Source organism: Typopeltis vanoorti, chromosome 7 (assembly GCF_054136105.1).
Source record: "Typopeltis vanoorti isolate ZY-2024b chromosome 7, IOZ_Tvanoo_1.0, whole genome shotgun sequence".
In the NCBI taxonomy this organism is placed as follows: Eukaryota; Metazoa; Arthropoda; class Arachnida; order Uropygi; family Thelyphonidae; genus Typopeltis; species Typopeltis vanoorti.
Genome location: NC_143555.1, coordinates 45,441,639 through 45,462,807, shown reverse-complemented (window position 1 = coordinate 45,462,807; position 21,169 = coordinate 45,441,639). Strand labels below are relative to the sequence as shown.

Here is a 21,169-nt window from a genome sequence, read left to right as displayed (position 1 = left end):
AGCCTTTGATGTTGGGCAGGAAGTCTGCTGTAGATGCTAAAAAGTGTCTTTCAAGTTTTTATTTGCTGCGATGGAGCGTGGTGGTTTTCTTCCAACTAGATGTGTGATTAGAGTATCTAAAGAAAGCAAGCCGTTGTTTTTTTTCTTTTCTTTTTCAATAATTTTCTATTTGGCAACATGACTCAGACGTCACACACTCTTTCCTCATCCACCTCAACTTTCTTTCTCTGTTTACAGAAAACCCACCTCATGCAGGTAGATGCATACATAAACTTTTCCACTATTCCCCTCCCCCCACTCTCAACAATGTGGTATCATTAAAACCATTGTCAGCAGAACCTGCAACTTCTGTTCCATCCAAGCTTTCCTTGCAAAACTTGCCTTTATTTGCCAAACTTTCCTGTACAGTGCCAAAAAATCTAAAAATTATCTGTCCCTCCCACCACCTTCTCAACATAAAAACTACAGTAATGCCATTACTGTTCCCTATATCCAAGACATTTCAGAAAAAAATAGCCAGAACTTTGAAGAAATATAATTTCTGCACTGCTTTCAAACCTCATTTGAAGCTAGCTTCCCTTCTCTGCTTTCCTACAGATCCATTCCCCCCCCCCTCTATTCCAGGTGTTTACAAAGTTCTTGTTCTTGCTAATTATCATATTATGGTCAGACTGAGAGATCTGCTGCCACAACTATGGTCAATTTGATCGAGAGACCATTCCTGGATACCTTACACAGAACCAGATAGAAGAAACCCACCATACTCCATCACAGCAAATACAAACTTGAAAGATTCTTTTAGAATCTTCAGCAGACTTAAAGAAAAAAAAAAAGCCTAATCTTAATAAATATGATTGCATTAAACTTCCCAAAATTTGGGAAACTTTAATTTTTAGGCCTCCTGCCCCATTTCTAAGGCTAGCCAACAGCCATCCATAGAAGGTGTCCCTCATAGGACTAAAATATCTGAATAAAGGCCAAAACTGGTCTGGGAAGTGGCCCTTCCCATAGTGTTTTTCCATTACGGGATAGTGAGGCAACCAATGCAAAGTTAACAGCTTCTACATACAAGTAACCTAGTCAGGAAGATACTTCATGTACAAAATGTGTTTGCCTACACTTGGGCAAAGGATCAAACATGAATATAATTTCTTGCCAAATTTAATTTGATTAAGTGCCTGCTGAGTTTCTTTTCAAGACATGCTAGTCATTACTAAAACCATGTTCCGATAAAAAAGATGTTCACAAATTCACATGGAAAATAAAGAAATAAGAAAAATCTTACTGACCGTGTTATTGTATATAGCAATATCTTCATACCGGCTGAGGACACAATACAGAGGATGTAAAATAGGAAGTGATCACCAGTTAGCTTCCAGCAGGATAAAAATGAATGTCATATAGAAAAGAAAAATATGAGGTGTTTCAAACTAAGTACCCCTATTTAGAGCAATCTGTAGAGAGAACCATTTGACAAAATATCCTCAAACTTGGTGGGTTCACCAGATCAGGGAAGAGATTTTGACAATAACAAAAAAAAAAATATTTAAAAAAAAAAAAAAACTGATAGGGGAAATATGGTGCTGTGAGTGAGAAAAGATAGTGAATTTTGCATACCATGTAAGGCATAAGGACTAAGTAGCGAGACTGACTACAGTCATTCGACTTGTGCAATGGGTCTTATTCAGCACGAATGTACCTTACTGGTGTTTCTATAGGGATGGGTAATGTAGCAGCATTTTCAGAGATGCCTAATGACTTTGTGAAAAGGCGCAATGACACCAAATGCAGTATGATGCATGGTTCGTTGATTTGAAGAGACAGGCAGTTTGACAGTCCAACCAGAAAGCGCATAAATCTGAAATTCTGACAATGATTGAAAATGTTGCAACTGCAATTTTTGAGCAGTCAAATAAGAATACTTGAAGGTTCATGTATTGTATACGTTGTACATTGTCATTTCTGGCATGCATGAATTGGATTAGGTGGATTAGGATTGGCCTTGGAACATCCTATTGAATGATGAAGCATTTTCATGTTGTGGAATAATAAACACTCAAAACTGCTGCATCTGGGCTACCCATGCATTTCAACAAGTTGCCTTATATTTGATAATGGTCAGAGTATATGGATAGGGTCTATCGCGCCTTTTGTCTTCAACAAAATCTGTCAAACCAGAACTGTGACCTTGCATGGTTATGGCTGTGCGTTATCAGGGTATATTGAGCAGTTTTGTGATCCCACAGCTGCAGCAAAGAGGATGCCCTAACACAACAGTGTTGATGCAAGATAGAGCACCTCACCATGTAGGACAAAAAGTTCAACAATTTTTGCATCAACATTTCACAGAAGATAGAGTAATCAAATGCACACTTTATATGAAATGGTCACAGCATTCACCAGACCTTAATCCTTCTGACTTTTGGGTTTGGAGTTCCCCGAAATGCATGGTGTATCAGGGCAAAGTTCATCACCTGGCAGGTTTGAAAGACAAAATCGCACCTCATGTGCAAAAGCTTTCATCAAATCAGTTGTGTTCCTCTGTAGACACTGCTGTATGGCGGTATCAGCTATTGATCCTGCACAAAGGTGAACATATGGAACATCACCTCCATTGATTATCTTCATCTTTTTGCACATGTCAGCTGTGTGATATGTTCTTATATCACATTATTTTATGAATTGAGCAAAATCAACATCATTATCAAATAACTTCATTTGTCATTCACTCTGAATCATTTCACATTCAGATACCATCCAATTCACATTAATGTAATTTTTTCTTGCTCACAGTGCAATATTTACCCTATCAGTCATTTTTTAACTAATATTTTTATTGTCAGAATCTCTTCCCCATGCTCTGGCTAGGGTACCCAGCAAGTTGGAAACACCCTGTATATAAGAAAGTTTTATAAAGAATTAAAGTGGGGCAGCTTTCACTGGTGGACTATTGACTCAGTTGTATAAATATTATTTGAGAAGAAATGAAAGAGTTTAAAAGCAAGAATCAAATCTTAAAGACTCACTGGCAGTTTCAGTGGTTCAGCAAGAAAGAGAGAGTGAGATACATGTTGCCAAGTTGTCTGCAAGGATAGAAAAATCAGAACTCCTTAGCAGAGTTCTGATTTTTCAGTCCGCTTGTTCTCTAAGAGAATACAGAGAAAAATATAAGAAAGCATGCTAGTGTGTATAAATAGCTGAACAAACGTCATGGGAAAATTTTTAAATTATAGAAGATAAATATCAGGAAGTTAGAAAATTGTTCTGGCATGATAAAGGTGACATGAAAAATAAACATTCTAGATGTTTTGAGTAATTACTTTGAAAGATTGTTAAATGAAACAGGGATGGCAGAACAGTAGCAGAAAACATTCAAGAGGACTGCATTACTTGAAACAATAATATTCAATCAGAATGCTCAAATATGATCGTATAAAAGTTATAGGAGTGGTAGATTCCATTATAAAGACTTTTCAACTAGAAGTGAGTTAGCTGGTAGCCAGAATTCTATCCACTGCCCTGCCATTATCTGCTCTAGAAAATCAGATATATATATATATATATATATTTTTTTTTTTTTTTTCAGTTCACTTCATAAGACTTGTCTTAAAAATTGGTTATGGGAAAGGTAATGTAGCATTTCTAGTACTGTACTATACTGTAGCATGGATTTTTTCATGACTTCCTGAGTTGTTATAGGTAATTGCACATTGTTGGAATTTTGTAGCAGAAAAGAGAATATTAATATCCAGTACTTTTAATGTAAATGACATTTTGTATGTTTCAATCAGGAAACTGTGTATCTAAAGATGTAGAAGTAGTTTATCTGCATATGTTTTGAAGGTTTCTCTTGCTTTTGTGTAATTTACTCAGTTTGCTCTATTTAAATCAGAATTGAAAGCATGATGTTTAGTGAATATTCAAAATACAATATTTCACCAAAATGAAAAGCAAACTATAGGCATTTGCATATTGTTGTGAAATTTACCTCAGTATTGCTATTCATGAATCATTGGGGTCCAGAACTGAGTTGTATTCATTTTAATTATATTTCAGCGTGAAGAAGATAAATTTTGCATACATTGGCCTGAGAGATGTTGAGGCTGTAGAAAAGTGAGTTTTTAATTTTTCCTCAAGTATATCTAATATGTGTAATCTGTATGTATGTGTGTGTGTATCATATCATATCAAAATCATGTATATATGATTTAATTTCTTTATTAAATATTAATATTTAGTATTGAAAAATTAAGTTATGCATTGTGAAAAGCTTTAATAATTTAAGCATCTTAACAAAGTAATATTTAGCATATTATGCAGAATGCTATACTTTTTTTTTTGCTTTCTCTGCAATTTCTGATAGATTCAAATAACAAATGTGAAAACAAAAACTGAAGACGCACTGGCAGATTATGAAAGAAAATGTTGATTAATTCAAACCAAATGAAATTAAAAACAAAATTAGTTAAAAAGTGGCATGGAGTGAAGTTGACTGCAAATGTAGAAAAAACAAAAACCTCCTGATTGACTCAAGAAGATAAAAAACATGGTCCTGGAAAAGAAGAACTTGCGTTGAAATTTCCTGGAAAATAAGTTATCCAATGCGCTAAAATAATATGTAGAAAAATGTAGGAAAGTTACAGAATGTGTGAAAGTGGCTAAAGAAAAGACATGGGAAGAATATAGAAGAGAAGCATCACAAAGTGGCAAAGTATTTTGGTGGCTATTGAAAACATTTAGAAACACAGGAAAAGTACCATTTATGAAATCAGATGAAAAAAAAAATCATTTAAAAACTGAAGATGAAAATATTCTGAATGTGTGGAATAATTAAATGTAATAAGCAATGACAGTAACAGTGGTGAAAAATATTATTATTATTATTATTATTATAGCAATAGAAACGCAAGAAACACTCCAACATGAAAATCAAGAATTGCGGAAAGAAGTAAACACATTCAAGTGTCAAATGGAACACATGCTACAAAAAGAAAGAAAAAAAGAACTTCAAATTGAAGGAATAACGAAAGAAAATACAGAAGACTTAAGCAACATAATGCAACCGATCGGCAGCAAAATTGGAATTCAGATCGCAACCACAAATATCGCCTATATCAACCGAGGCCCACAAAAAATAAAGAGAGACCACCACCAATCATCGCTCGTTTTACCAACAGAAATCTGAGAGACTCCATTCTTACAGCAAGCAAGAAAACAAGGCCGACAACAACGATCCTAACTGATAAGAAACACCCAACACCAATCTATATAATGGAACACTGGACTCCATACTTCAAAAATCTTCTATACCAAGCAAGGAAGACAAAAACAGAGAAAAACTACAAGTTCCTGTGGACAAAGAATTCCCAGATATTTTTGAGAAAGACTGAAAACACTCGAGTATACATAATTACAAGTGAATCCGACTTACACAGCCTACCAATATAAAACACTAACTCTTTACATCCTTAAGAATAAGATTACAACTCATTTAAAAACTATATAATGGAGATCTCAAACATAGGCGAACATATCCAGTGAGACAACGTAAACTTCAAAGTCTTTGACTCTGAAGAAATGGTCAGACAACATTTCCACCAACACCAACTTCACAATCATACACACAAACATAAGAAGTATAAAAAAACACTGGCTTACATTGATAACACAGCTCAATTATACCATGATAAACATAGATGCGCTAATACTGACTGAAGTTGCAGTAAACTACACAGAAATTTACGCATACAACATAAATAATTATCAAACCTACAACTTATGCAGACCAAACAAAAGAGGAGGTGGCATTATGGCATTTATCAAAGAAAAATACAATGTGACAGAAAAACAAACTCACTTCGAACATGCAGAAACACTAATTTTGGAACTAACAAATAGCCACAGTAGTATCAAATACACGATAAACACAATATACAGACCCCCAGATAATAATCCACTCAGTTTTCTTCACGAGTTAGAAACATGGTTAAGCGGCATCAAACCGCGTACAACACACAGGCTCATCCTAATAGGAGATATTAACATAAATACTCTTGACCACGCTTCTTCAACCACTAACACATATCTTGATATACTAAGTCAGTACAACATAAACCCTACCATTAACTCCCCAACAAGAGAAGAAATACTCAATAACTCACTAACACAATCATGCATTGATCATATCAACATACGGGCTTCCATCCATACATATATATCATCAGTAATTAACGTAAAAATTGCCGATCACTACTTTGTCTCAACTTCGTTTTATTACGTTTCTTACCCCCCTCCCACCACCACAAAAGTCGACAAAAATCGATCATACTAAAGAGCATTGTCAATAACCAAGTAAAAAATACAGACTGGAATTCCCTACTTAAAACAAACGATCCTGTAACATTATACGAGAATTTTCAACTAAAGTTCACAGAAATATACAAAAAAGCAACAAAACCTACACAAAGAGGCGACAAACAGACAACAATCCATGGATAAATGACGACATACTAAATACTATTACTGAAAAAGAAAATCTATGGAAAAAACTTAAAAAGTCACCCAGTAACACACATTTACAAACCTTATACAAAAACACAAGAAATAAACTAACAACAAAAATTTGTAGGTAAAAAGACGCTACTACTTCCAAAAATTAATGAAATATAACGACAACATCAAGCAAACATGGGCTACACTCAATGAATTAGTAACCCGAAAAAAGAAAACTTCAACACAAGATTTTATTGCAAAAAGCTTCGTTCAGGACACAAACCAAGAGGAACTAGCAGACTCATTCAACCATGCTTTCACAAACAACATCACACAACTCAAAAAAGACAAACTACCAACGATCAACAAAAAGCTACCGACACAAAGTCAACAACAAACGATGCATTTTCCACCCATAACAAAACAGGAACTTAAAGAAGCACTACTAAAACTAAAACCAAAGACCACTCCAGGAATAGACAAAATAAGACTCGCAGACCTTATAACACACTTTGAACAAATAAATCCAATACTTTTGAAACTCGTGAACATAATATTCGACACAGGCATTATTCCACAACAACTAAAAACTGCAGTAATTACGCCAATATACAAACTCGGCAAAAGAAACGATACTCAGAACTACAGACCAATAGCTACACTACCAGTCATCTCAAAAATTCTAGACAAAATAACACACACCAGACTACAGAACTATTTACAGAAGTACAACATCATCTCACAAAACCAATACGGCTTTCAGAAAACAAAAAGCACCATTACTTTATTAGAAGACATCGCCGACACAATAAACAAAGCTCTCGACAAAAACAAGTACGCCATCCTTATACTGCTGGACCTAACCAAAGCATTTGACACACTTGAACATGACATACTACTCACCAAACTATATTCAATAGGTATAAGAGGAACACTGCATACATGGTTCAAGAACTACCTCTCAAACAGAACACAAGTAACAAAAATCGGTACATGTCACAGTTGGAGTATACAAGTAAAACACGGTGTACCTCAAGGTGCCATATTATCACCCACTCTATTCAGCATATACATTAACGATGTTCATAACATATCCATAAGAAGTCAAATATTTCAATACGCAGACGACACGGCACTACTAGCAATCCACACAGACATTAACACAGCTCTCTGCAAAGCACAACAAGACCTAAATGAAATCACAACATACTTCCGCCAAAACGCAATTCTAATCAAGGCACCAAAACACAGATGTTGATATTACACAACCTAAGAATCATACGCCCTGCATCACTATCGATACATTGTCACACATACTGCTGCATTAACAACAAAAATACCTGCCAATGTTCCAAAATCAAATCTGTAACACAAGCAAAATACCTCGGTCTCTATATAGATTCCCACCTTAAATAGACAAAACATATAGAATACCTACACACCAAACTCTGGATCATCGCATCAAAACTCTTCCAAGTTAAAGACATTATTTCACCCAACATAAAAAAACTTCTACATCATGGTATTTGCGAATCCCTACTCAGATACGGAATAACAGTCTATGCAAATACATCAAACAGCCACCTAACAAAATTAGAAACACTACACAGGAAAATCGTGTCAACAGTGATCTGGACACCTTACATGCAACAACCAATATCCAACAAGCACATGGCGATACACAGAATTCTGAGCATTAAAATCCTGAAACACTACATGACATTAACAAGGAATTACTTCAACATCACCTATCGAAACAACAGAGACACATATCGTATAACATGACCTACAACAACTCTCTACATCCCCACACCCTTCAACAATACATACAATTCTTTTGTGAGATCACATCAGATACCCACGCAACTCAACAACCTACCAAGAAAGTTAAAACACGTAGATAACTACAGAACATTAAAAAACGAACTCTGGAAAATATACCAACAAAGTTAAGAAACCATTAACACTAATATACACATCACAAATCACTAGCATCCAATGCCTACATTCCATACATAAACAGTAGCAACAACACAAATAGTGAAGGCTAAATCCCACTCTCTTCATAAAAGCTAACCCAAGCTTCGAAGTAGGTGGGATTAACTGGCCTCACTCATCTACAAGTAATCCTTATAAGCAAATGCAGAAATTTGTATGTATAATCACTCTTTCTCAAACTTAAAAAAAAAAAAAAAAAAAAAATCTGCATATTGTATTGAATTTTTGTAATGTACAGAAAATATCTCATGTATATATACGTAAATACTATGTATGATAAATCTTCTCAGTGTGAAAAAAAAAAAATTATTATTATTAACATCATTATATTAGTCATTCATTATACAGAAAATTCTGTACAATCTTCATTGTTAATATTCGAAGAACATGTGTTGTAAATACATAATATAGAGGCAAAAATTGAAATTTTTAATTGAAATCCAGTGTAGAAAATTAATCATATATGCAGCACTTAGTGCTGAATTTTGTAAACATAAGTTAGAATGTCACTTAATATGATCATTGTATATGTGTAAATATTTTAGAAATCAATCAAATCAATACAATTATTTGAGACCTCCAGGGAGTCAAGGACTCATCAAGGGAGGCTGTAAGTTACCCAACCCAGCTATCATACCTTCCCTTAAATTCATTTACACTAGATGCACTCACTACCCCAAAGGGCAAATTATTCCACTCACTCACTGCTCTCTGAGAGAAAAACCTAGTTCTTACCCCTTTCTTGACTGAGAACAACCTTAACTTCCATGGATGCCCCCCCCCCCCACGTTCTCTCCCACCTTCCATATAACGAAAAATTTCATCATTTGAAATGCTATAACACCCATTCAAAAGTTTATAGACCTCTATCATATCACCCCCTCTTTCTCCTGTTAACCAGAGTCTGTAATCCACCTACTCGCAATCTGTCCTCATAATCTAAATCCTATAATCCGGATATAATCTTTGTAACTCTTCTTTACATCCTTTCCACATCTTCTTCATTCCCTTGGAACCCGGGAGACCAAATCTGAGCACAGTAATCCAAATGTGGTCTTATCAAAGCCTTATAAAGAGGCAAAATTACTTCCTTATCCTTACATGTCAAGGTTTGCTTCAGCATAGAAATTATCATCAGAGTTGTATTTACAACTTTTTCTATGTGACTTTTGAACTTTAAATTCTTATCCACCAATACACCAAGATCCCTTGCCTCTCGAGTTTCTTGTAGCATAACCCCGCTAATATAATATGCTGCTGGATCTCTAATCACGCCAAAGTGCATAACTTTACACTTACTAACATTAAACTGACAGCCATTTTTGTTTGGCCAGATTTCCAGTCTATTAAAATCATTTTGTAATTGCTGAATATCAGTAGCATCGCTGATTGCCCTGCCTATCTTCGCATCATCAGCAAACAATTGCAAATCTGATGATAGATCCTGCTTGAAGTCATTAATGTATAGATCGAACAATAATGGCCCAAGGACTGAACCCTGAGGTACACCACTGGTTACCTTAAATCTGGCAGATTCATACCCACTGTATACCACTTTTTGATATCTGTCTGTTAACCATCCCTTGATCCAAGTCAATAGCTTATGTTCCAATCCCATATTCTCCAGTTTATGCAACAGCCTATCATGTGGTATCCTATCAAATGCCTTAGAAAAATCCAACACTATCATTGTCTATCCATTCCCTTTACCTAACTCGGTCGTAACATTGTTATAAAATATGAGCAAATTGCTAAACCATGACTTTTAGTAAACCCATACTGCTCCTTGCAGAGTATGGCTTGTTTGTCTACCCATTTCTGCTTGCGAGTTCTTACTGACTTCTCTAAAATCTTCACTACCACACCAGAAATACTAATAATCAGTAGTTGGACACATCAGTTTTTGCACCACCCTTGTGCATTGGAACTATATTACATTCCTTCCATTCCTGTGGTATCATTCCTGAGCTGAGACTCAAGTTATACAAATGTGTGAAAGGCCTAGCCAATTCAGCTGAACATTCCTTTAATAAACGGGCTGATATTCCATCTGTCCCTATTGACAAATTATTATCTACGGAATGCAAGAGGTCTTCAACCTCATTTTCATGAACCTCTAACTCTTCATCCAACTTAGCAGTAGCACCATGCTACATACACCTGGTTGATATATCTTAGCAAAGTAAGCACTCATTAACTGAACAATCTCCTTAGCTTCTAACACTCGTGTACCATCTGCATTCAATAAAGTTATTGTTCCACATTCATTCTTTCTTTTGCTTCCAGCATAACGATAAAATTCTTTTGAATTGCCTTTAGCTTGCGTGGCCAATTTCTTTCTTTTCATACTCCATTTTAGCTTTACTCACAATACTCATTACTTTTCTGGCCTGAGCTTTATATATTTCATAACTCCTCTCACTCTTCTTCTCACGATACTCTTTCCACATTACCTTCTTCTTGTGGATTTCTAGCTTAATAAGGCTGCACATCCATTTCACACCCAACCTATTTACACTTCGAACACTAAGGATACATTCAGATACCGCCTCATTCAAGCACTTTTTCAAAGATTCCCATGCGTTGCTGACATTTTTTCCATTCAGTAACTGATACATGGGACCAAAGATAGTATTCTTCTAAGTCGATCATAATTTCCAGCTTTGTAGTTCAGCATGTAGTCTGTTTTAATCTGAGCTTCAATACAAGTAGATACTTCCCAAGAATGAAAGCATGATCACTGTTACCAGTTGGTGGTAAAATAGCTATATTCTTGACAGAGATCCCTTCTGACGCTATGAGCAAATCCAACACTCTTTGACCTCGAGTTCCTTCTTTCACATTATAAGAGAGATCTCTGGGGAGTCAGAGACTTATTGAGGAAAGGTCACATGTCACCTGCATAAACTGCTATACTTCTTGAATTCTTTCACACTACCTCCAAAGGCAATCCATTACAGTCATGCACCACTCTATCAGAGAAGAATCTAGCTCTCATCCCCTATCTTTATTGCATACACTTTCAACTTCTATCTGAAATAAATTTCATCTACTGATGTCCTTTATGATCATCAGAAGTAAGGATCCTGTATGATAATTTCTCCTGATAGCTAATGTCTGCAGTCCACAAATTCTCAATCTTTCCTCATAATATACATCCCATAGTCCCAATATTATCTTTAACACTTTCCTTTTCGCCCTTTCCAAGGTATTTGCATAGCTTAGAAACCCGGAGAACAGATCTGCTCACAATAGTCCAGATCAGGACCTTGTAAAGAGGTTAAATGGCTTCCTTTTCCTTACATGCTGATGTTTGTTTTCAGCACTGCAGTTATCCTCTGATATGCATTCAGAGTCTTTGCTGTATGGTTCAACTTCAACTTCCTCTTTACTAAAACCCCAAGATCTCTGGCCCCTTCAGTTTCTTACAACATAATCTTGTCAATATAATTTCTAATTAGATATGCAGTGGCAATTATATTAGCAAGATTATGCTGTAAGAAACTGAAAAGGCCATAGATCATGGAGTTTTTCACACTGAATTGACAACCCATTGCACATGCCCACAATTCCAACCTAAACTTATTCAAACAATTCTGCAAGTACTGCATGTCATTCACATTTCAGATTTCCCTGCCTATCTTTGCATCATTAGCAAATAGCTGTATATCTCTGTCACATCCTTTCCAATGTTATTAACATAAAGATTGAATAACAATGGACCAAGGACTGATCCCCGTGATACACCAATGGTCACTTTAAATCTTGCAGGCTCAATCCTCCTTATATTTTCTGATATGTCAGTCAATCAAACATCCTCTTATCCATGTTAATATTTTATAATCTAATCCCATATTCTCCAATTTATGCAGCCATCTTCCATGCTATATCATGATTGAAACCTTAGCAAAGCCAGGAAGTATCAGGTACCCTTGTCTAACTCGACCATAACCTTATTATAAAAACTGAACAAGTTAGGCAAAATATGGCCTACTTGGTCACTGTTTAGTGTTGAATACTATAGCAGTCCATTCTTTTCCTGATCATTACTGCTCGAATATAACATCTTGTAGTTATTTAGAAGAATTCTGTTGATGTGGTAGTTATCTAATTCTGCCATTTCCACTTCCATTGATACTTCTTATTTTTGATGGTGCTTATCTTGAGAATTCCACTGAGACTGAATTTGTGTTCATTAGCTGACTTTTCACTGTTTATTCTGATTCGTGGTCTTGGTAGGGATGTTTAACCGATCATTGTCCTCAAACAGATGATGTATCATTTTATACTATCATATTTTGGTTTAAGCCAATACAGTATGCATTTCGGTATGTCAAACTTCAGATTGCAGAATTTCTCACTTGTTTAGTGTACAGGTAGAAGATGGAGTGTACCATGAGAAGGTGAGGATTAAATATTGTGGAGATCTCCTCCCAGTTATCTAGCATTGATATTTAATTAATCTCAAGTTTTAAGTCATTGAATTGAATGATGTATACGAAGATGTGCTTGTTTGGTACAAGGCAAAGTTGCATGCTGTCTGCAGTTATTCATCATGTGTATGGATCGCATTACAAAGGAAACTGATAGTAAACTTGATATTAGAAACAGAGAATGTAAACTTTTTTTTTTTACTTTATATAGATGTTACCAACCTATTCCGTAGGATTTTGGTTTCGAATGCTTAGACAGTAAAGTGTGAGCTTGCACGTGAGCATGAATTAGGATATAGATGTTGCACTGTTATACTCCTAATTTTTATTTCTTTTTTTTTTTATATTGACTCCATCTATTAGAGATCACAAGACTAAAACACAATAGTGTGGTATATGGGAAAGTGGTGAAGAAAAAAAGAAGGAATCCATTAACTAGTTTCTTTTGGGGGTTGTTCATTGAGACTAACGGTATATGGAAGACTATTCCAAACAAAAGAGGTAAATGGAATGATTGAACAAGATTAGAAGTTGGTTTGACATGTTTGAAGTTAAACTCTGTATGGATATTGACCACTGGCTGCTCGTGTTCTTACATAATTAGAGGAAAGTGTTGGAATGGCAGTGACAGTTCTCTTGTACAACATCCATGAAATGCCTATACTGCAGAAACAATGCATCTCTGAGAAAATGACTGGAGGAAATATGTGTGAGAGAGAGAGAGAGAGAGAGAGAGGAACCCCTATTATTCAGGTTATCTTTTTTTTTTTTTCTATGTACAAATGTATTCCACTGCAAATCATCAGGACCATGAGAAACCTGAACTGAATAACTTCTATGATACTTCATTTCAGGAGAAAAAGTGAGTAACTGCTGTGACAAATTTGGTATGAAAATCAGCAATAAAAACACTAAAATTGTAGATATAGGCAGTAGCATGGAATACATTCGCTCCATTTAAGTGGTGATACTAAAAAATAAATAAAGTGTTCCAGCCATTTAATAATTTTTAATGAATATATTAAATATAGAAATAAAGAGAGTAACAAGTGCAAGAAGCGAAAAGTCAGCTACTGGAACAAATCTGAAAACACACCCCAACTCAACATCACCAGAGTTAAAGATCGGTACTATCAACATAAGAAGCCTGAATGGCAAAGAAATGGAGCAAGCTGAGGAATTAGATAAGTACCAGATCGACATAATAGGGGTGACTGAAACAAAAAAGATAAAAACTGGTGAGATCTTTCTGAGCAATAAATACAAAATGTTATATTCAGGCAATGACAATCAAGGAAAAGAAGGAGTAGCCATAGTATTCAAAACAAAATACAAGGCTAATCTTCTTGAATGGCAGTCAGTCTCAAGTAGAGTAATGTGGGCAAATATGAGAATGGGGAACTGGACAATGAGACTTATTTGTGCCTATGGTCCCACAGAAGGTTCTACTAAGGTAGAAGTGGAGGAATTTTTTGATGTTTAAGAGAAAGCAACTGACACAATGAAAAAGGAAAAGTTGGTCCTTGTTGGGGGATCTAAATAGCAGAGTAGGAAATGATTGTGAGATATACAAAAATATTTTGAGAAAATTTGGAGAAAAGAGCAAAGCTAATAATAATGGCAAATATCTGTTGGATTTCTGCTCAGGACATGGACTGGTTATTACTAACACCATGTTCCAACATAAAAATGTGCACAAATTCACATGGAGAGAAGAGGCAAGGAATAAGAAAAGACTCATTGACTATGTTATTGTTGATAGTGATGTTTTCTCCCTGGTGCAGGACACCAGAGTGTACAGAGGATTTGAAATTGGAAGTGATCACTATTTAGTCTTGAGCGGGATAAAATTGAATTTCATATTGAAAAGAATAACATATAAGAACGTTTTAAAGTGAATAAAAGTTGAGCAGCTCTCAGATGTGAACTGTAGACTAAAATACACAAAAATAATTGAAGAAAAAATGAAAGAGTTTGAGAACAGATATCAAACCTTGGAGATTCAGTGGGTAGCCTTGAAGAAAGCCCTGATTGATTCAGCTAGAGAGGCATGTGGTGAAGTTGTCTGCAAGGATAGAAAAATTAGAACTCCATGGTGGACACAGGAAGTTAAAGAGGCAGTGAAGGAAAAGAAGAAAGCATATCAAAAGTTCCTGGCAAATAAGTCAGCTTGTGCTCTTAGAGAATACAGAGACAAATGCAAGAATGCTAAACACTGTGTAAAACTAGCTAAACAAAAGTCATGGGAGGACATTGGCAAGAATATAGAAAATGAATATCAAGGTGGTGGCAAAATATTCTGGAGGTTGTTGAAGAAGCATAGGAATGGAGGAAAGACTGCTGTAAAAGGAGTTAGAGATGATAAAGGTGACATGAAAAATGGGAGAAAAAGATATCCTTGAAGTATGGAGTAATTACTCTGAAAAATTGCTAAATGAAACAAGCAGTGATGACAGCAGAGTGTTAAAAAACACTGACCAGGCATGCAGTCAGGAATACATATCCATACTTGAAGTAGAAAAAAGCCATCAAAGGCTTGAAATGTGGAAAGGCAGCAGGGGTAGATGATATTCGACCAGAAATGCTGAAGTATGGTGGTATAAGAGTCTTATAGTGGCTGCACTGCATAGTTAAGAAAGCCTGGACAGAGGGACGAATTCCTGATGATTGAAGCAGAGCTCTCATAGTACCGATATATAAAAAGGGATATAAAACTGAATGTGAGAATTACAGAGGTATTTCCCTACTGAGTGTTCCTGGCAAGATCTATGCAAGTATACCTGAGAAACGGTTGTGAAGAATTGTGGAAGAAAAGCTTGGTGAAGAACAAGCTGGATTCAGGCGAAATAGAGGCTGTCAGGATCAGATCTTCACTTTACGACAAATAGTCGAGAAAGCATGGGAATATAAGAAAAATCTGTATTTAAGTTTTGTCGATTTGGAAAAGGCATATGACAAGGTGCCAAGAGAGAAGCTGTTGAATATGCTACAGTTATATGGTGTAAATGGGGCATTATATCAAGCAATGCTTAGTCTTTATTTGAGTTGTTAGTCAGCAGTTAGAATTGAAGGAAGTACAGGAAGATGGTTTAATGTTAAATCTGGTGTGAGACAAGGATGTACATTATCCCCTCTGTTATTCATTATTTATATGGATCACATTATGAAGGAAAGTGGTATTAAACATGATATCAAAATTGGAGATGTTAATGTCAGCTCTTTGCTTTATGCAGATGATGTTATACTTCTAAATAAATCCGTTACAGGTCTGCAAGATTCTCTGACTGAATTGAATAGCTGTTGTAATAGATATGGTATGAAGGTCAGCAATAAAAAGACAAAGACAATGAAAATAGGCAGAATCATTGAAAATGTCAACTGTGTTGTGAATGGAGAACCTGTGGAACATGTAAAACATTTCAGCTACTTAGGGACAATTTTTAGTGAAGATGGTAAATTAAATATAGAAATATATAACAGATTCAGCAAAGCTGGTATGGTGGGAAGTCAATTGAATAAATTCATATGGAATAAGAGAGAAATTAGTCGGAACACTAAGTTAGCTGTATTCAAGACAGTGTTCAAACCAGTTTTAACTTATGGATCTGAGAGCTGGGTCAGAAGTAAAATAAAACACTTGGCCAAAGACTAGAGAACGCAGATATGATAGTCCTGAGAAAGATTAGATGCGTGAACAGATGGCATCGATGGCAATATCATATTAAAAACAAGGATATTAGGAAAGAACTTGACATTGTCAGCATCCAGGAATGCGTTAGCAGAGCTAATCTCAGGTGCTATGGTCACTTAAACAGAATGGGTGAAGAAAGATTAGCAAAACAAGTGTTCTCTGCCAGGTTGGCAGGAAAACGACCCAGAGGAAGACCAAGATATAGGTGGATTGATACGGTACAAAGTGCCTTAGACGATAGAAATATAAAATCTGATAATGTTGTAGTCTTGACAAGTCACAGACTGATTTGGAGTAAAATTGTAGATAGGAAGTTAGTAATAATGTAATTTTTTTCATGTAGTACTATCATATACTGTACACACCTTGAGGGTACATGGCAGGAATTTGATGATGATGATGATGAGAGAGTAATAAATTTAGCAAATCTAGTGTGATAGGGATCTAGTTATATAAATTAATATGAAATAAGAGAGAAATTAGTTTAGATATCAATTTTAGTTTGTGGAACTGTTGATTGAAGATCAGATATTAGATTTAAGAACAGATTTTTACTCTCCAAATTTTCTTCAGAACACTCTGAAGAAAATTAGAGGAGTGAATAAATGACAGCTGCACCTGAACCACGTTATAAATGAAGATATTGAAAAGGAGCTAGGTATTACTGGTATTGAAAAATAATGTAAGTGGTGCTATTCTAAGTGATTAGCTCTACTTACACTATTTAGAAAGTTGTGCTTTGAAATCTTGTCAACCTCAGCTTATCCATGGCACATTTGTATTGTAGGCAAGCTTGAGTATTAGGTAATTTGCAAATCTGCTCTTGAGAAAAAAAAAAAAGTATACTTTTTCAAGCCTCTGTTGTGCAATTTGTGTTTCACACTCAGTAAGGAGAAATATTTACCTTTAAAGGCATTCACAAATGTTTATGCCACAGTAGGATTTGAATCCACTACATATATGTGAAAGGTAAAAAAAACAAAACAAAAAAAGAGAGTAAAAATTGACTAAATCATATCTCTCAAACAGAATTGGAAGGTAAAGGTTAGTAAAAATAGTTGAAGCAGAAATGGAAGAGACATCTAGAGAAAAGCCAAGATCTAAATCTGGGATCATAAACGCAACTGCAGGCTGCATTGCAACTTTTGAAGTCATTTGTACTAATTGCATTAGATTATGGAGAATAGTGTTGCATTCTGCTGAACTATTCTGTGTTGTTTCTCTATTAATAAAATAAAATAAATAAAATAGAATAAAGAATGAAGTTCACATCATGAAAGTATCGAAAGTAAAGGGAAAATAAGAAGGTGAAATAACACACACACACACCTTAATATCAGGTATGTCCACCTTTGGCTTTGATCACCTCTCCTGCATCCTTTGAGAGAGGCTTTCAATGTTTCGCAGACATCAGGTGGAATTTGTCTCCATTCCTCCATCAAAGCAGCACTGATTCATCGACAGATTGAGGATGTGCTGCTCAATTCTTCCCACAGGTGTTTCAGTGGGAGGTTGAAGTCAGGACTCTGCACAGAACAGGGCAGTCATTTAATACCCATCTCTTTATATAACATTCTATAACAGCTGCAGCTTTGTGGCATGAGGCATTGTTATCTTGATAGTAACACCGGTCCATTCTATAAAAACATCACAGTGTAGGCAGCACCTGATTATCCAGAATATCAAGGTACTGAGCTGCCTTCATGGAACCATGGACAATGACCAGTGGTCCCACTCCAAATTGGCTGAATGCACCCATACCATTACTCCTCCACCACCAAACTTTACTTTGGGTACAACACACTATGGTAACAAGTGTTCACCAGGCTGCCTCCACCCTGCCATCAGACTGGAAACAGGTGAACCTTGATCATCACTCCAGAGTTTTCCACTGGTGAGTTGTCCAGTTCACACTCTCTTTGCACCAGGTCAGACGAGCTGCCTTGCTCATCGTTGTTGTTGTGTTCGACTAGTGTGTGCTACTCTTCCATGGAAATCCAGTAATAAATGAAGTTCTTTTTGTACAGCATTAGTGCTCATGATGGTGTTATGTTACCGGTACTTTGGAACTCATCACGGATGATCTGTGCCATTTGTAGGCAGTTTTTTTGTGCCACCCATTTTGAACCCTCCTGTTAGTGGCTATCCTTGGTGTTTTTCTGCACTATTGATGCTAGAATGTCTCCATTTGTTGATCACATTGCCAACCGTTGATTTTGGATGCTCCAGTTGAGCAGCAATGACATGTATAGACAGCCCACTGATGTGACAGCCCATGATGGCACATGGGTTGTCACATTGAAGTCACTGAGTTTGTGTCGGTATTGCCATACCATTTGTATTCAACTGCTACAATGAAATACTACTTCCTGTTATCTGTCCACAGGTTTTTATGTTATTGACAAACCTGGAATGTTCCATAACTTCAAATAATAGGAGTGTCTGGACAATTATTGGTAGATTGTGTGTGTGTGTGCACACACAATCTATATACATATATGCTACGTGTGTATATATATATATATTTTTTTTTAAAAAAGATTAAATGACTGAAAGCCGAGAGATAAAAAGTAAAAAATACTGTTTTAATTCAGCATGACTAGTTTCATCTTCAAGAAGACTTCTTCAAGACTTTATTCTTTCAAAAAATTGTGAAAGAATAAAAAGGTCTAAACATCAAAGCGTTAATGTAAAAAGTCTAAATATTAAAGCATTAGTGTATGAACTTTGAAGCTGTTCACTGTAACTCCTCATTGGTGGGTATGCACATGTGTTCAGAATCTCATGAACGACAATGTTGGAAGGCAGCACAATGGCAGTCTGAGAGATAACTGTGGTTGTTGTTAAGATGTATTAAGGATGATTTCTTTAGATTCCACAATTCTTCTTTCTAGTTCATCAAGCAGCGAAAAATATTTTCAGATTTGTCCCAGAAAATTGGATGAACAAGGTTTTCCTCATTAGTGTTGGCAGAATTCAGAACATGGTTCGACAGATCACTAGCTCTTGTTCTGCCGTATGGGACGTCTCTTTTATGTTCTTCAAGATGTAATTCGATGGATTTTTCTGTCTGGCCAAAATACGGTTTATCGCAGTTGCACCAAATTTGGTAAACACTGGAATATTTAAGGTTGTCATGTCTTTGTTTGGGCCTGCTTAACAAGGAACAGAGTTTCAGAAGAGCAGTGAATGAAGTTCGGATGGTGTATTTCTTAAAAATTTTGGCCAGTTTTGGGATTACAGAGATGATATATGGTAGGGAAATGTGGCTTTTTTTTCATTATTTGTATCTTCGGTATGACAAGGAGGTGGTGGATTGAAAAGTAACTTATTAATCGTTTGCTTTGAATAACCATAACTTTATCTGGTCGATTTCAATCGATGGTGAGTTAGCCGATCTCATACGGAGGTAGCAGGGTTTTTTCTCCCAGAAACTCGGGTTTTTCATCCCGCATACATACAAATCGGCCCTTCAGAACACACGCAATTTACAGACAAAAATTACTAGTTGTGGTGGTGTTGGAGGTGGGCGGTAGATGGCGTTGATTCGTAGTAGAGGTAAGGTGTAGAGACAGTTGAAGATGTCCTCCCGCGATGAGTCTTCGGACTCCTTGGAGGTATCAGGAATAATAATAATAATAACACTTAACCCTTATGTCTGGCTTATATAAACTACGAAAAAGCATTTGATTCAGTTAAAACATCTGCAACACTAAAAGCTCTTGAAACCCAGGGAACTGAAAAATCTTATATTGAAACACTAAGACATATTTACAATGCACTGTAATTAAATTCTATAAAAACAGTGAAAAGTTTCTAGTACAAAAAAATAAAAATAAAAATAAACCCATCCAGCAAGGTGATGATACTGTATCTCCCAAACTATTTACAGCTGCATTAGAAGAAGTCTTTTGATGCCTTGATTGGGAAACAAAAGAAATAAACATAAATAGAGAAAGGCTGCATCATCTGAAATTTGCAGATCATGTTGTCCTAATAGCAGATAATCTTGAAGATCTGGAAGAAAGGCTAAATCAGCTAAATGAAGTCTCCAGAGTAATCGGATTAAAAACAAATAGAGAAAAAACAAAAATAATGATGAACAAATACATAAACCAAAGAACTGTCAAAGTTGAAAACCATGAAATAGAACAAATGACCTCATATGTATATTGTTAACCTTTGAGGATTGCCAAAGAAAAGAGATGGACCAAAGAATTCACCTTGGATGGATGGCTTATAGGAAAATGAGAGACATATTCAGAAATGACATCTCTATGAGTCTAAAAAGGAAAGCTTTACGACCAGTGCATACTTCCTGTCCTAATGTATGGGGGAGAAATGTGGACTTGAACAGAAGCCCTAACAAAAATCTGAGAACAACACAACATTGCATGGAGAGAGTTATGCTAAAAATAACATTAAGAGATAGGAAGACAAATACCTGGATAAGGTAAGTTATGGATCTGAGAGTTGGGTTAGAAGAAAGCACTTGGTCAAAGACTAGAAACGACAGATATGAGAGTTCTGAGAAAAATTAAGCGAGTGAACAGAT

The 21,169-nt window shown here is 35.8% G+C and overlaps 1 protein-coding gene across 3 annotated transcripts in view; it reads left to right on the top strand.

Moving 5' to 3' along the window:
- Positions 1-21,169, top strand: part of arg (arginase) — a 273,733-nt gene that overhangs the window by 121,478 nt on the left and 131,086 nt on the right. For all 3 annotated transcript variants that reach the window (XM_090395245.1, XM_090395244.1, XM_090395243.1), the window contains one exon: positions 4,057-4,113. In XM_090395245.1, coding sequence (XP_090251371.1) covers positions 4,057-4,113 — 57 coding nt within the window. The remainder of the gene's footprint in view (positions 1-4,056; positions 4,114-21,169) is intronic.